The sequence below is a fragment of the Sus scrofa genome, chromosome 9 (genome assembly GCF_054392235.1).
Source record: "Sus scrofa isolate SSC_HxYL_T2T_F1_AM1 chromosome 9, Sscrofa_HxYL_maternal_Yorkshire_Landrace_v2.0, whole genome shotgun sequence".
Classification (NCBI taxonomy): domain Eukaryota; kingdom Metazoa; phylum Chordata; class Mammalia; order Artiodactyla; family Suidae; genus Sus; species Sus scrofa.
In genome coordinates this window covers 97,535,071-97,553,047 of record NC_139391.1, presented here as the reverse complement: position 1 = coordinate 97,553,047, position 17,977 = coordinate 97,535,071, and the positions used below count along the sequence as shown (strand labels likewise).

Genomic DNA, 17,977 nt, shown 5'->3' with positions numbered 1-17,977 from the left:
GCTGTGGTTCAGGTTCAGTTGTAGGCTCGGGAACTTCTGCATGCCATGGGCATGGCCCCCCCAAAAATAGAGCAGATTTTCTTCCTCAGGATGTTTATAACTATTGAAAGCAACATTTATGTTTCTCTTTTGTTTTGTTTGCTTTTTAGGGCCACACCCACAGCATATGGAGTTTCCCAGGTGGAATCAGAGCTACAGCTGCCAGCCTACCCTACAGCCACAGCAACGCCAGATCTGGGCTGCATCTGCCATCTGCACAACAGCGCATGGCAATGCCGGATCCTTAAGCCGTTGAGCGAGTCCAGGGATTGAACCCGCAACCTCATCGTTCCTAGTAAATTTACTGTAGGTTTAAAAAAATATTTATAACTCCTTCAAAATTTATTCCTTCGCATTAAAATGTTTTAAAATGGCAAAAATCCCATTTTTTCATTGTAATACTTAAAATTCCCACTTCTTGATCTCCAGTTACTTTAGGGTGTTGGGTAGTATTTCATAGAGCATAGTAGAAACCCCAAAGAAGATTCCTTCACCATCACCCCTTCATTTTTTTTGGGGGGGGGGAGCTAAATATAACTTACTTTTCCTCTACTTTTAAAATGAGTCATCATGTGAGTTTTCTATTCTTTTTCTAGATCAGATGCTTTAAATTTGGCATGCCTTCCTGTTTTTTCCTTTTTTTCCTTTAATCTTTCCCACACATATACACCCTACTCTCTTTATCCCATTCATTCTCTTATTTAAGCAGTCCAACTAGGCCCTGTGCTAGAGTATGGGATATAAAGATTAATAAGGTATGCCTTAATATGAAATTCAGTTTTGGAGGGCAGATGGAGGATGTGTTAATAAATAATGATGTGTGTGTGTGTCGTTGAGTCATCAAAGTATTAGCGTGATGTGGCACAAGAGTGAATAATCCTTTATGCTTAAATGGATCAGCGAAGGCTCCACACAAGAAGGAGGCATAAAAACGCCTCAAATAAAAATTAAAATTACATTTTTTAAAATGTAATCTGTGACTTTGATTATAGTAGTGTATTATAAACCAGATAGTTTTAAGAAAAAATATGAAATTTAGCAGTACATTGGTCAGAAACAGTCTTGAAAACTTGAGCCAGGTGGTATGGAGATGAGATATAGTAGTAAATTTTGTAAAGTTTATCTGGAAAATAACTGATTAAAATGGAAAAGCTTCTGAGGAGTTCCCGTCGTGGCTCAGTGGTTAGCGAATCCAACTAGGAACCATGAGGTTGCGGGTTCGGTCCCTGCCCTTGCTCAGTCGGTTAACGATCCGGCATTGCCATGAGCTGTGGTGTAGTTTGCAGACACGGCTCGGATCCATCGTTGCTGTGGCTCTGGAGTAGGCCAACAGCTACAGCTCCCATTAACCCCCTAGCCTGGGAACCTCCATATGCCGCAGGAGCGGCCCAAGAAATGGCAAAAAAGACAAAAAAAAAAGCTTCTGAATACTATAGTGGACTAAACTCTATCAACTAGTAATACACTGCTAATTAAAGAAAAAAATGACCAGATATAATGAAATACTATGTCCAATTTCCTATGAGTTATATCTGCTAGTTATGCTTATGAACATTGGGCTTGCTGACTCATATTTAATTTAGATTTTGCCTTGATTCTGAACGTTATTTTCAGCTATATTTACATAGGGAGAATTCTTTTTTTGTTTTTAAATTGCTGTTCTCTAACCTCATCAGTCTTTTCCTTTTTCTTGACTGTAGCAGGCACATTGCTGTCATAGTGCACCATTGCACTGGTGGTTCTTTTATATTGAAAACATTTCTCCCAGATCTCCAAATGGATGACTCCCCATCGATTTCACAACTGCTCATCAAGGCCTAAACATTTCCAGCATATTTCATTTTATTTTGTTTTGTTTTGTTTTTGTTTAGGGCTGCACCCGTGGCGTATGGAAGTTCCCAGGCTGGGGCAGAATCAGAGCTACCACTGCCAGCCTATAGCCACAACAATGCAGGATCCAAGCCACGTCTGCAACCTACACCACAGCTCACAGCAACACCTGATCATTAACCCACTGAGCAAGGCCAGGGATTGAAACCCATATCCTCATGGATACTAGGTGAATTGTTTCCGCTGTGCCACAACAGGAACTCCCAGCATATTTTAAATGTTAACTCATCTCTCCTCCTTTCATCCCAAGCACTCCTGCCTTCTTTTTCTTGTGCTGCTTTTTTTGTCTTCTAACATATTATGTGATTTACTTATTATGATTATTGTTTATTGGCTTTCTATAGCTCTGCTAAAATACACGTTTCATTAGGATAAAGATCTTTATTTTGTTCATTGATGTATCTTCTGGAACAGTGCCTGAGATATGGTAGGAGCATAGTGAATATTTGTTGGAAAACAGAAATCTGAGAAATTCTTATTTCTTGATCCCCCAACTAATAATCTCTGGATTTTTTTTCTTTCCTGATAGCATCTGGATTCAGATGCTTAAAATACAGTAGAATTCCTGTGACTTGACATTTTAGACTTTCTCCAATCCAGTTGAACTGTTATGATACCTAAGCATTGTTCAGGAACACTAGCTTGAACCTCAAAGCTCTTCCTGACTTAAATGATAAATAGTTATCTCCCCATGAGGCCACCTTTTGAAGTGCAGTGTAAATACTGTTAGAAACAATGGGCAAAGATAAGCCTATCCATTTGGCTTTTGAATTTTCTTTGTTCATTTTTGAATGCTTTCCAATTTTTGATTCTTGATTTGCACATAAAATGAGATTTGAATTGTTTCTGTGGTAACATATGAACACAATTCACCCAATAAAACCCACCTACTGAGACCAAAAGTCATGGTGGAATAGATAAAGTGGCTCTGAAGGTTACCAAAGTTTGGCTTTTAGGCAGTAGACAAAGCCACTCTGAAAAACATTCTTTTAAGTTAGGTACTGGAAATTAGGAAACCTTCAGCAGATTTTGTATCTTAGAAAAATCATAATATTGAAAAAATTCTTAAAACATCCAGGATTGTATGTAGCATGGTAAATTTGGTTCAGTGTATTAAATTGTATAGGAAATAAAATTAACTTCTATATAATAAATTTAAGATTCAGTAGTATATATACAACTATGTAGATTCTAAAAACAGAAAGTTTAGTCTCTAAAGCAAGTATGGTGAAAAAGGTAACTGGAAAAATTTGTGTCTCTCAAATTTCTGTATTCTTCATGTATCTTTTTTGAATAAAGTCATATATACTTTATATACTCTTAAGCGTATAGCCTTTATCATTTCTCATTTTCTAATACCTTTTGAAAAACCACTTTCTTCATTTCAAGATTTTGTCCTGGTCATGGCTCAATGGAAACAAACCTGACTAGTATCCATGAGGATGCAGGTTTGGTCCCTGGCCTTGCTCAGTGGGTTAACAATCAGGTATTGCTGTGAGCTGTGGTATAGGTCCTAGACATGGCTCAGATCTGGTATTGCAGTGGCTGTGGCATAAGCTGGCAGCCTTAGCCCTGATTTGACCCCTAGCCTGGGAATTTCCATATGCCAAGGGTAGGACCCTAAAAAGACCAAAAAAAAAAAAAAAATTAAGATTTTATCCTGTGTTGGCCATATAGACTGCTTTGCTTTGTTTGCATTCCTGTTAATGATCTACTATGCTTTTTTTTAAAAAATTAAGAAATAAAAGCAATAATAAAGTTCTAGTATGATTCCTTAATTTAACTCCTTTCTGTATACATATACTTTTGTCTTCTTTAGCCACCACTTATTTTTTTGCCTTCCCTGTTACCCCTGCTCCTTGTAAAAATGACAAGAAGTTCAAATATAAAACCATATTTGGCATGTGGAAGATCTTAGGCCAGAGTTTGAACCCATGCCACAGCATCGACCCCAGTCACTAGTGGCAACACTGGCTCCTTAACCACTGTACTACAAGGGATGTCCTATTTTATCAGTATTTTAAAACTTGAAACTGAAGTTCCCGTCGTGGCGCAGTGGTTAACGAATCTGACTGGGAACCATGAGGTTGCGGGTTCGGTCCCTGCACTTGCTTAGTGGGTTAACGATCCGGCGTTGCCATGAGCTGTGGTGTAGGTTGCAGACGTGGCTCGGATCCCGCGTTGCTGTGGCTCTGGTGTAGGCCAGTGGCTACAGCTCCGATTCAACCCCTAGCCTGGGAACCTCCATATGCCGCGGGAGCGGCCCAAGAGATAGAAAAAGACAAAAAAATAAATAAATAAATAAATAAAAACTTGAAACTAAATTAACAAAGTTTAGTATTTTAACCATTTTAAAATGTACAATTTATTGGATTTTAGTGTGTTCACAAGGTAGTAAAACTATCACTACTGTCAGATCCAAAACATTTTCATTACATTAAAAAGAAACACCATATCTACTAAGTAGTCAGTTCCTTTTGTCTCCCATTTCCTGGAAACCACTGGTACACTTTTGGTCCTTATGGATTTGCTTATTGTGTATATTTCTTGTAAATGAAATCACAAAATATGTGCCTTTTATGTTTGGCTTCTTTCACTTAGCATGTTTTCAAGGTTCATCCATGTCGTAGTGTGTACCAGTATTTAATTAATTTTTACTGCTGAATAATAGTCTATTAGATGGATACACCACATTTTGTGTATCCGTTAATTGTTTAATGGACATTTAGATTGTTTTCATTTTTCTCTTGTAAATAGCACTTTTGTGAACATTTATGCACTTTTTTTTTTTTTTTTGCTTTTTTGGTCCATACAGCAGCATATGGAAGTTCCCAGCCTAGGGGTCAAATTGGAGTTGCAGCTGCTGGCCTACACCATAGCCACAGCAATGGTGGATCCTTCGCCCACTGAGCAAGGATGAGGATTAAACCCACAACCTCATGGATACTAGTCAGGTTCATTACTGCTGAGCCACAATGGAAATTTTTGAGCATATGTTTACTATCCCCCGTGTATATTTCCATTTCATTTTTAAACAAATATATAATCCATTGTATGAATGAATTATAACTAATATCCTATTTATTTTTTTTACCAAAGTTTTCCTTTCATAATTATACTGTCAAATATCACTGAAAATATATTTTTATATAGTTTTCTAATTTATTTAAAACTATTTTCTGGAGTTCTTGTTGTAGCTCAGCAGTTTACGAACCTAACTAGTATCCATGGGGATGTGAATTTGATCCCTGGTCTCGCTTAGTGGGCTTAGGATCCAGTGGTTGCCATGAGCTGTGATGTATGATCCCTGGTCTCACTTAGTGGGCTTAGGATCCAGTGGTTGCCATGAGCTGTTATGTAGGTCACAGATGCAGCTCAGATCCCGTGTTGCTGTGGCTGTGGTGTAGGCTGGCTTCTGATTCCACCCCTGGCCTGGGAACTTCCATATGCCGCAAGTATGGCCCTAAAAAGAAAAAAAAAATCATTTTCTATTAATAATAGTAGCCAATGAATTCTTAGAATTGTAATTAATTAAATGGCATGCACATTATGATATCTATACTGTTATTGTTCAATAAATTTTGCTGTATTGTCTATCAGATTGTACCAACAGTAATGTATGTGGTTATTTTTCTCATATCTTCTTTGTACTGTTGTTATTAATATTTTTCCTTTTTAATTTGGTAAGGGAAAATATCTTTTTTTGCCTTCTATTAATGTGAAGTATATAAAACTTTATTTTAATTTTTTATTTATAAATGAGATTGAATGTATGTTCATGTTTATTAATTTTGTTCCCTAAAATATTTATTATGATCTTTGCCTGTTTCTTTGATGGAGTTTTTTTTTTTTTTTTTTTTTTTTTTTTTTTGGTCTTTTTGCTATTTCTTGGGCCACTCCTGCGGCATATGGAGGTTCCCAGGCTAGGGGTCGAATCGGAGCTGTGGCCACCAGCCTACGCCAGAGCCACAGCAATGCAGGATCCGAGCATCTGCAACCTACACCACAGCTCACGGCAACGCCGGATCGTTAACCCACTGAGCAAGGGCAGGGATCGAACCCGCAACCTCATGGTTCCTAGTCAGATTCGTTAACCACTGCGCCACGACGGGAACTCCCCATATTGGTGATGGAGTTTTTTAAATTAGAATAGAAAAGAACTAATTATTTAAATCAGGTGGAACTAGTTCTTATATAGCCCATTTTGATCAATGGCCTTATTTTTCTTTGGTATTAGTCTTCTGACATTATTACTGGAAGTTTATTATTTCATTTTATTCTTTTTTTCATTTGAGAGTTTATTCCTGTTTTGAAACATTTGAAATGTTTTTCTTGTCTTAGTTTCATAATATTTATATAGTTTCAAACGTCAAAAATTCTAAAACACACAGTCCCCACATACTTCATTATTCACTTCTGTTTGGAGCTATGTGATTGTCATAGTACTCCTTTTTTAAAGTTTTATTCAAGAATAGTTGATTTACATTGTTGTAATAATCACTGCTATATAACAAAGTGATTCAGTTATAAATATATATACATATCCATTCTTTTTCAGATTCTTTCTCCATGTAGGTTGTCACAGAATATTGAGAAGAGTTCCTTGTGCTATACAGCAGGTCTCCATTGACCATCCATTCCATACACAATAGTGTGCATATGCAAGTCCCAAACCCCCAATCTCTCCCTCCCTCCCACCTTTCCCTTTTGGTAACCATAAGTTTGTTTTTGAAGTCTGTGAGTCTGTTTTGTAAATAAATTCATTTGTATCATTTTTTCTTGGATTCCCTGTATAAATGGTATCATATGATGTTTGTCTTTTTCTGACTTACTTCACTTAATATGATAATCTCTAGGTCCATCCATGTTGCTTCAGATGACATGATTTCATTCTTTTTATGGCTAAGTAATATTCCATTTTATATATGTATCATATCTTCCTTATCCATTCACCTGTTTGTGAACATTTAGGTTGGTCGCATGTTTGGCTGTTGTAAATAGTGCCAAACATGAACGTTGGACTGTGTGTATCTTTTCAAACTATAGTTTTCTCTAGAAATAAGCTTAGGAGTGAGATTACTGGATCATATGTTAGTTCTCTTTTGAGTTTTTTAAGGAACACCTACAGTGTTCTCCACAGTGGTGGTACGAATGTACATTCCCACCACAGTGTAGGAGGGTTCCCTTTTCTCCCCACCCTCTCCAACATATGTTGTTTGTAGACTTTGTTTTGTTTTGTCTGCTTTTTAGGGCTGCACCTTTGGTATATGACAGTTCCCAGGCAAGGGGTAGAATCAGAGCTGCAGCTGCCAGCCTGTGCCACAGCCACAGCAACGCCAGATCTGAGCCTCATCTGCTACCTATGCTGCAGCTTATGGCCACACTGGATCCTTTAATCCACTGAGCAAGGCCAGGGTTCTTAACCTGCTGAGCCACCATAGGAACTCCCTATAGACTTTTTGATGATGGTCACTTTGACCAGTGTGAAGTGATACCTCATTGAACTTTGATTTTCATTTCACTAATAGTAAGGTTGAGCATCTTTTCATGTGTTTTTTGGCCATCTGTATATCTTTGTTGGTGCAATGTCTGTTTACATCTTCTGGTGATTTTCTGATTGGATTGTTTGTTTTTTTGATGTAAAGCTGCAGGAGATGTTTGTTTATTTTGGATATTAATCCCTTAATTAATTAATCCCTTAATCCCTTGATGTCAGGTTGCTTCATCTGCAAGTATTTTCTCCCATTCTTTAGGTTGTCTTTTTGTTTTGTTTATGGTTTCCTTTGCTGTGAAAAAGCCTTTAAGTTTAATCAGGTCCCATTTATTTATTTTTGTTTTTAGAGTCATTACTCTAGGAGGTGGATCCAAAAAGATACTGCTCTGATTTATGTCAAAGAGTGTTCTGCCTGTGTTTTCCTCTAAGAGTTTTATAATATCCAATTTTATATTTAGGTTTTTAATCCATTTCAAGTTTATTTTTGTGTTCGATGTTAGAGAATGATCTAATTTATTCTTTCTTTTTTTTTTTTTTTTTTTTTTTTGTCTTTTTGGCATTTCTTGGGCCACTCGCATGGCATATGGAGGTTCCCATGCTAGGGGTCGAATCGGAGCTGTAGCCACCGGCCTACACCAGAGCCACAGCAACGCGGGATCCGAGCTGCATCTGCGACCTACACCACAGCTCATGGCAAAGCTGGATCGTTAACCCACTGAGCAAGGCCAGGGATGGAACCCACAACCTCATGGTTCCTAGTTGGATTTGTTAACCACTGAGCCACGACGGGAACTCTGATCTAATTTATTCTTTAACATGTAGTTGTCCAATTTTCCCATCAAAACTTATTGAAGAGACTGTCTTTTTTCCATTGTATATTCTTGCCTCCTATGTTCTTTGTTTTTGTTTTTGGTTGCCCTGTGGCAAATGGAGTTCCTGGGCCAGGAATAAGATCTGAGTTGCAGTTGCAACTGAAGCTGCAGCTCTGGCAACACCAGATCTTTAACCCACTGTGCCAGGCTGGGGATGGAACTTGTGTCCCAGTGCTCCTAAGACACTGCCAATCACATTTCACCACAGTGTGAACTCCTATTCTTGCCTCCTTTGTCTTTGATTAGTTGACCATAGGTGCATTAATTTACTTCTTGACTTTGTATCCTGTTCCATTGGTCTGTATTGCTGTTTTTGTGCCAGCACCATACTATTTTGATGACTGTAGCTTTTTAATGTAGTCTGAAATCAGGGAACCTGATTCCTCCAGCACCATTTTTCTTTCTCAGGATTGCTTTGGCTATTTGGGTTCATCTCTGTTTTCATACAAATTTAAAATTTTTTTTTGTAGTTCTGCGAAAAATGCCATTTGTAATTTGATAGGGATTACATTGAATCTGTAGATTGCCTTGGGTAGTATACTCATTTTGACAATATCGATTCTTCCAGTCCAAGAGCCTGGTATATCTTTCCATCTGTTTTTGTCATCTTTAATTTCCTTCATCAACATCTAACAGTTTTCAGAGTACAAGTCTTTTGCCTCCTGAATAAGGTTTATTCCTAGGTATTTTATTCTTTATGATGTGATGGTAGATGGGATTGCTTCCTTAATTTCTCTTTCTGATCTGTCAATACTTTGTTTGCTTTGTTTTTGTTGTTGTTGTTGTTGCCACTCCTGCACCATATAGAAGTTCCTGGGCCAGAGATCAAACCTGCACCACAGCAGTGAACCAAGCCACTGCAGTGATAATGCTGGATCCTTAACCCTCTGTGCCACAAGAGAATTCCTCAATAGTACTCTTAACTACTGTATTTGTGGTAGGCATTTTTGGGTGAAGAACAAGAAAAATATCTCAAGTACTTTTATTTCTTATGAGTTCTAGACAAAATAGTCTTTATATTTTATAACCAAGCCACAATTTTCAAGGAATCATTTTAATCTTCAAATTTGAATATTTTCTTATTTACAGAAGTTGAGACTCATTAATATTTTCCTTTTTGTCTTTTTAGGACTGTACCCACAGCATATGGAAGTTCCTAGGCTAGGGGTTGAATTGGAGCTGCAGCTGCCAGCCTATGCCACAGCCACAACAATGCAGGATCTGAGCTGAGTCTGCAACCTACACTGTAGCTCATAGCAATGCCGGATCCTTTAACCCACTAAGTGAGGCCAGGAATTACCTACATTTTCATGCATACTAGTCAGATTCTTAACTTGGTGAATCACAACAGGAACTCTTCATTAATGGTTTTTCTTGGAAATTTTTTCGTGTATTTTATATGAACTTCACAACACTCCTTCCAATTAAAGGGTTCCAATTTATATTTGGCTTCTGAGCGGGAGTACAACATCTAAGAAAGTATGGAAAGGACTAAATAATAGCTGCTGTTGATAAAATTGCCTAGGATATTTTTAGTGTTTGTTTTTTCTTTTTTGTTCACCCCAAGGCATATGGAGTTCCCAGGCCAGGGATTAAATCTGAACTTAGTTGCAACCTATGCTGCAGCTGAAGCAATGCCAGATCCTTAACCCACTGTGCTGGGCCAGGGATCAAACCAGCCTCCCAGTACTCCCAAGACCCCGCTGATGCTGTTGTACCAGCGGACATTTTTTTTTTTTTTTTAAATACATGAGAGAGTTAAAAAATTTTTATGACTCTACCAGGTGATCCCAGTTCTTGGATTTAACAAGAATTGTTGGCCTCTGGTGGTAGTTCTTGTTAATGTTTATTTGTCTTAACCCTTTGAGTTTCTGTCAGAAAAGTAGTGGACATTTCTGGTTTGACCTTATCATTTTTGCACATCAGCATAGAGCAACTTATTTGTAATTATCAAAGTTATCATGTTATCAAATAGTACTTTATTTTCAGTAATGGAAAGTTGTAGTCTTGCTAAAATCTTTTGTTACATAATCTAGCAACAGTTTTGATACTTTTAATGCTCAAATATTGCTCATTTAAAGGAAGTAAATATTTTTTGTAGTACAGGGGAAAGATTGCACAGTTTAACAGACTGTTTCATTTTTGAAGAACATCATAATTTCCTACATCTTTCTTGATTTTCTCTTTTCTGATTTCAGTGACTTGCTCATTCATATAATCTAATATTTTTATTTTATTGAAATTCTTCCTAAATTTCTTTAAGGTGACTATGACTTCAGATGTAAAATATTTGCATGTTTTTGGTGCTCAGTTTTTAAAATTATTGAATGACCAATTAACAAAATACTTTTGTTTCTAATGTACCTACCATCTACCTGTAAATGGCCCTTAATTTTTTTTTTTTTTTCTTTTTTGTCTTTTTGCCATTTCTTGGGCCGCTCTCGCGGCATATGGAGGTTCCCAGGCTAGGGGTCTAATCGGAGCTGTAGCCACTGGCCTACGCCAGAGCCACAGCAACGCGGGATCCGAGCCGCGTCTGCGACCTACACCACAGCTCACGGCAACGCCGGATCATTAACCCACTGAGCAAGGGCAGGGATCGAACCCGCAACCTCATGGTTCCTAGTCGGATTCGTTAACCACTGCGCCACCACGGGAACTCCTGTAAATGGCCCTTTAAAGCAAACATTTAAGAAGTTTGTTACATATATTCCATTTTAATTTCGGAAGCTATTAAGAAATGGAAAGTGGCCACATAGAAAAGATGATGATATTGTTTCATTGTTAGCCGAATTACAGTTCATATTGCAATTGTAAATATGATTTTTTTTTAAAGGGCTGCAGGTGTGGCATGTGGAAGTTACTGTGCTAAGGGTTGAATTAGAGCTACCGCTGCCAGCCTACACCATAATCATGCCAGTGCCAGATCCAAGCTGCATCTGTGACCTGTACCACAGCGCACAGCAATGCTGGATCCTTAACCCACTGAGTGAGGCCAGGAATTGAACCCTCATCCCTCATCTTCATAGATACTAGTTGGGTATGTTTCTCCTGTGCCGTAGTGGAAACTCCTATGCCACAGCCATAGCAACACCAGATCTGAGCTGCATCTGCAACATACACAACACCTCAGGGCAACACCAGATCCTTAACCCACTGATCACGGCCAGGGATCAAACCTGTATCCTCATGGATGCTCGTCAGATTCATTTCCTCTGAACCACAATGGGAACTCCGACCCAGTGATACATTTATATACATTCTTTTTTCACATCATCCTCCATCATGTTCTATCACAAGTGATTAGACATAGTTCCCTGTGCTGTACAGCGGGCTCTCATTGCTTATGCATCCCAAATCACAACGGGAACTACTGAATGATTTTTTTTTTCTTACATATGAACACAAGGTTGAAGATTCAAAATTTTAAATAGTAGCAACTTGCGCATTGTTATCAATGACATAATATATTCTATCTGGCCTTGCCATTTAAAAAGAAAATGTGAAAATCTGATCACTATCTGATAATTTATAATCAGTTTTGTTACTTGCTTATAAATGGCAGTTTACAAATTGATTCATCTGGGGATCTTTTCAGAAATCCATTATGGATCACATAAAAACAAAGTCATCTATTTGTATCTTTGTTAGAAAAGTATATACAGACACAGAGAGGAAGAGAAAAAATTAGACTAAAACAGCAAAAGCAGAAGATTCACTTTCTATGTAATTGTTAATAACATTTATCAAATTTTATCAATCATGATAATGTAGCTCAGTCATCAAAGAAATTAGAATAAATAGAAAGCTAAGGTTGGGACAAGGGCTAAAATGAAAAAATAAAAGAATAAATATCATATTTGTGGATTAAAATTATGTTTAGTCTCATCGCCAAGGCCAATTCATTTGTTTAAGGCAATGGTCAATAATTTTTAATGTATGAGGGCCATTTTTTACGTTAATATAAAGATTATAAAGTTTCATTTATTTTCATTATTTGTTTTTGAAAATTATATACTTCTGGGTCAGAAAATACTGTATCTTCAGGAGTTCCCTTTGTGGCTCAGTAGTAACTAACCTGACTAGTATCCGTGAGGATGCAGGTTCTGTCCCTGGCCCCACTCGGTGGTTAAGGATCTGGCATTACCGTGAGCTGTGGTATAGGTTGCAGACTCGGCTTGGATCTGGTGGTATTGTGGCTGTGGTAGACTGGCAGCTTCATCTCTGATTCTTCCTCTACCCTGGGAACCTCCATGTGCCTCTGGTACAGCCCTAAAAAGAAAAAAAGACAGAAAAAGAAAATACTGTTATTTTCAGTATAACTAAGCATTCTTTTATTGTATATCCATTTCTGAGTAGATTCTTCTTTTGGCTGAAATTTTAGAAACTAAGTAACACCTAATATCACAATATATTATGCAATTTTTTTTTTTTTTTTTTTTTTTTTTTTTGTCTTTTGCCTTTTTTGTTGTTGTTGCTATTTCTTGGGCCGCTCCCTCGGCATATGGAGGTTCCCAGGCTAGGGGTCGAATCGGAGCTGTAGCCACCGGCCTACGCCAGAGCCACAGCAACGCAGGATCCGAGCCGCGTCTGCAACCTACACCACAGCTCACGGCAACGCCGGATCGTTAACCCACTGAGCAAGGGCAGGGACCGAACCCGCAACCTCATGGTTCCTAGTTGGATTCGTTAACCACTGCGCCACGACGGGAACTCCTATTATGCAATTATAATGGTACATTTGAAAGTTTTTTTGTTTTTTTTTTTTTTGCCATTTCTTGGGCTGCTCCTGCAGCATATAGAGGTTCCCAGGCTAGGGGTCTAATCGGAGCTATAGCCACTGGCCTACACCAGAGCCACAGCAACTCGGGATCCGAGCCGCGTCTGCAACCTACACCACAACTCAGGGCAATGCCGGATCCTAAACCCACTGAGCAAGGCCAGGAATCAAACCCACAACCTCATGGTTCCTAGTAGGATTCGTTAACCACTGAGCCACAACGGGAACTCCAGAATTTTGTTCTTAAGGTTTGTCTCAACTGTCTTGTCTTAACATTACATATTTTAAATGTGTAAATAAATTTTATGTACTTATTAAATATAGCTCTATTTTATATGGATATATGTTATATGTTATAAATAAAATATGTAAATATTTACTACTGTATATTTTAAAACAAAAGTTTTTATTTAAATTGCAAATGAGAATTTTTATACTAATAAGCACTCCTTGAGTTACTTTGAAATAATGTAAACTTTGTCATTCACATATATATTTATTTTTGTCAGCAACTAAGTTAAGGATTTAAATTTTATGTGAGGAGTGTTTACCCCAGTCACACTGCATGTTCACTGCCCCATTATTTTTCCTCTTTCTGAGGAAGAACTCATACCCACCTCAGAAAGACAGAGTTCCCGTCGTGGCGCAGTGGTTAACGAATCCGACTAGGAACCATGAGGTTGCGGGTTCGGTCCCTGCCCTTGCTCAGTGGGTTAACGATCCGGCATTGCCGTGAGCTGTGGGGTAGGTTGCAGACGCGGCTCGGATCCCGCGTTGCTGTGGCTCTGGCGTAGGCCTGTGGCTACAGCTCCGATTCAGCCCCTGGCCTGGGAACCTCCATATGCCGCAGGAGCGGCTCAAGAAATAGCAAAAAGACAAAAAAAAAAAAAAAAAAAGAAAGCCAACCGACTAATTCTCCTCCATCTGTCATATATTGTCTGTAGCCAGAGAAGTAGATCAGCATGAGGCTACATGGAACAGAGATGTATGTGCTGGGTCTAGCAGGCTCTCTCTGTGTCTCTCCTTTCCCATCTAAAAAATGAGAGTGGTGTTGAAACTTGACTGCAGATGATTTGGAATCTAGTGTATTGTCCTTTGATCTGGATGTCTCTGGTTGCTTATAACCTAGGGTAAAATATTAAATTATAGTTAAAGCAATTAATGTCTACAACTAAGTGAAAATGTTCTAAATGTTAAAATTTTTACATGGTGTTTCACAGCCAAGATCAAAATAATTGGTGTAACCAGGACATAAGAGCTAACATATTAACAGCTTAAAAAACCCTAAACTATAAACTGAGCTTTATAATAGAATCAATTATGGTTTTCTATTTTCATTCCAGAAATTGATTAAGCCATGACATAAATCTGGACATGGTATATATCTTATTTGATACATTTTTTGGAAGTAAAATTAAGTATGATTTTCATGGAAATTGTTTTTGCTTTAATAACTCTTTGATTATATAAATGGCTACAAATAAGATACCTAACTTTATTTTCAAGGCAGAGGTAGCAAATGTGGTTTGAACATTTAAGAATTGGTATTCTTAATATTTGAAATGAAAAGAATTCTGTTCTGATTTACATTTAATGCTGAGAGATGTTCATTTTGTTTGTTGTAGAAAGAGCATCATGTTCTAATATGGGCTTCACCTAGGGTACCTTTTGGTTATATATCCTTTTGGATGTGTGTCTTACAGATTTAATATTTGTGTACAACGACACAAATGGAGATAGGATAGAGATGAATAGTAGAGGCGTATAAGTAGCCAATAGCACAATTATATATATATATATCTCCTTTTCATTTTTCATGCAATACTAACTGTAATTGGTTGGCTTTTGCTTAGTTTCATAAGAGATCTAAGTATTTGAAAAGGTGTGGAACTTTGTCTTCATGGAGATTTTAGTGTTTGGGGAGTTCTCATTGTGGTACAGTTGAAACGAATCCGGCTGGTATCCATGAGAATGCAGGTTTGGTCCCTGGCCTCACTCAGTGGGTCGGGGATCTGGCGTTGCTCTGAGCTGTGGTGTAGGTCGCAGACATGGCTTGGATCCCGAATTGCTGTGTCTGTGGTGTAGGTCGCAGACATGGCTTGGATCCCGAATTGCTGTGTCTGGTGTAGGCCAGCAGCTGTAGCTCAGATTCATCCCCTAGCCTGGGAACTTCTATATGCTGAGGGTGTAGCCCTAAAAAGCAAAAAAAAAAAAAAAAGAAAAGAAAAAAAAAGAAAGAAAAAGAAAGGTTTTAGTGTTTGCTTATGAAACCAGAAAATAATATTTTGGAATATGAGTTCAGAAATTTGGCTTTGAAGTTTTCCTTTGTAATTATATCGGGAATTTCCAAACATCATAGGCAAGAATTTATAGTACTTTTCCGGATGATGATTGTTAAACAATAGTTGGAAGATGTAGGAAAAACAATATTTTATATAGGGTAGTCAACATTGGTTAAATTGAAGAACATTTTGCTAGGTGTTTAAGGGCTGTTTTCATACTTCCAAAAAAAAATACAACTTTAACTCTTCTTAAAGAGTTTGATACAAACTCTTCTTAGACCAAAAAAAGAGAGAGCTGCTTTTAGAAATGAATTTTATAACTTCTAGAAAAGTTAATTGTAAAAAGATATTTATTCTTTTGTTTGTTTGTTTTATTTTTTGCTTTTTGTTGTTGTTGTTGTTGTTAGGGCCGCACCCTCAGCATATGGAGGGTCCCAGGCTAGGGATCCAATCAGAGCTACAGCCGCCGGCCTACACCACAGCTGTAGCAACATCAGATCCAAGCCACATCTGCGACCTACACCCCAGCTCACAGCAACACCAGATCCTTAACCCACGGAGTGAGGCCAGGGCTTGAACCCAAAACATGCTTCCTAGTCGGATTCGTTTCCGCTGTGCCATAATGAGAACTCCCTATTTATTCTTAAAGTTAACTTTCTGAGCCATATAGTATAATAACTGAGTAATTTTCCTAACCAGTCTTAAAATTCTGTGGTGCAAACCCAGCTAATTCAGTCAGATTTTTTGCTCATTTTGTATTCTTTAATTATTGGTTTATTATATTTGGGTAAAAATGCTGGGGATGAAAGTAAACTGGGAGCAGTTGCTTTTCACCTCTAATGCTTAGAGACACCCTAGCTGCTCCAGCAGAATAGGCTGCAAAGGACCCGCTTGATTTGTGTGCTGAGTAGAGCTCATAATCATTTTGTTTATTAAGTAAAAGTGGTGTCTACTGTGTCAAGATTATATGTAGCCCAATTATTGGAGCTACTCAATTTGCTCTTGTGATGTCAGGTTTCTTAAACATCTGTGTGTTGTTGTTGTTGTTGTTGTTGTTGTTTTATTTTTTTTAAAGAGATGTCCCAAAGTTGCAGATGGCTGGCTCATCTCCAAATACCTCTTCAAGGTACTCTATGCTGGTGATGTCTCCCGCCACTGAGCTGCACGGGAGCATGGAATTGACTTACTGGGGAGGGCTGTATCAGTTAAGTGATCTTTTTTAGTACATTGCATGGGTTTTGCAAAGCTTTCTGTTTTTTTGTTGTTGTTGTTAATTTGGAGGGCACAGCAATGCTTATGCTGATTTTCAAATTAAAACCTTTTTGTAAACCCACACAATATAATAATCCATTTACTCTCCTTCTCCTGTGTGGCCCCCTTCATATTTCTATGAAGTTCCATGGTTTAAAAAAAAATTGGTCATGTGTATCTGTGTTATTTATGCTTTATTATAACTGAAGAGTGTAAGATTTATTGGTTATTTTTTCAATTTTCTAAGTGCTGTGTAGTAATGTTTGTAATCATGAAAACTGGGACTCAGGGAAGTTGTGTGAGTTTTACAAAGTCGCTCTGTAAAACATTCATGGGCACTGTCAACAGTAACTGCTTTACCATTCTTAAGCCACTGGTGGGAATATATTCCTTAGTTTCCTTTCTTCTAGATAGAATACATGTACTAATGACATAGGCTTTTATTATATTTTTTTACTTTAGAAAGAAATTACGTAGTCATTATTTTAAAGATAACAGTAAGAAAGGATAGAAAGTAGAAAACAAATGTCTTCTTATCTCCTCAGTGCTAATTCCCACAATCACTTTAAACAATTTCTTTTGTTTATATCTCCTTGTATAGCCGTAATCACTACTGAACACATTATGCTTGATATCTTCAGGCTGCACATTTCTCTGTGGACTTCCACCTTCGGTACTCTAGTTCAGTCTACCTCTATTCTAAACTGGTGGAAGGAAAAACACAACCTTTGTACTCTACTTGAAAAGATGGTAAAATTACTGGAATAAAAAAGCCTATTAAGTTAAATTCATGTTTCATGTTTTTGATGAACCTGGTTATCTTAATTTTTCTTTGTTTTGAAAGATTAAGAATTGACTACTTTATGGTATAGATATGTACTTTAGATGTTTGGGATGTGTTCCTTTCTAGTGAACAAGATGTTAATTGTCAATACCAAATGATGATAACCACATTTTATAGATTAGTGACCGTGATTCGTAGTTGCTAAATGATTTACTTAAGGTAGCTTCTAATATCCTGTATGTACATAGCTAACATGCAGAGCTAGTACTATAAGTACCATTGAGTATCTAATCTGTACTCAGACTTCAGCGTCAGCTTAAAGTGTAATTGAATTTATTTTTTAAAGTGTTTAAATTTTTCTTTTTTTAGAACATTGTCATGAGATTTTATTTAGAAAATTAATCAGTGTCATAATTTTACTTTTTTTTGAAGTGGGGGTCACACCCATGGCATGTAGAAGTTCCCAGGCCAGGGACTGAACCTGTGCCACAGAAGTGACCCAAGCTGCTTCAGTGACAAGACCAGATCCTTAATCCACTGTGCTACAAGAGAACTCTTCATAATTTTACTTTAAAGCTAGGTGGT

The 17,977-nt window shown here is 37.6% G+C and overlaps 1 protein-coding gene across 18 annotated transcripts in view; it reads left to right on the top strand.

The window, feature by feature from the left end:
• The window catches only part of RUNDC3B (RUN domain containing 3B), a 294,945-nt gene that overhangs the window by 177,378 nt on the left and 99,590 nt on the right, over positions 1 to 17,977 (top strand). For 7 of the 18 annotated variants that reach the window (XR_014815983.1, XM_021102522.2, XM_021102517.2 and 4 more), the window contains one exon: positions 16,433 to 16,483. The exons of 9 other annotated variants lie outside the window; for them this stretch is intronic. Coding sequence is in view for 5 of the 9 variants with exons in the window: in XM_021102522.2 (XP_020958181.1) it covers positions 16,433 to 16,483 (51 nt within the window). In the remaining 4 variants the exon portion in view is untranslated. Of the gene's footprint in view, positions 1 to 16,432; positions 16,562 to 17,977 lie in introns of those variants that run through there. 2 more of the 18 variants (XM_084977271.1, XM_084977267.1) reach the window with 2 other exon arrangements.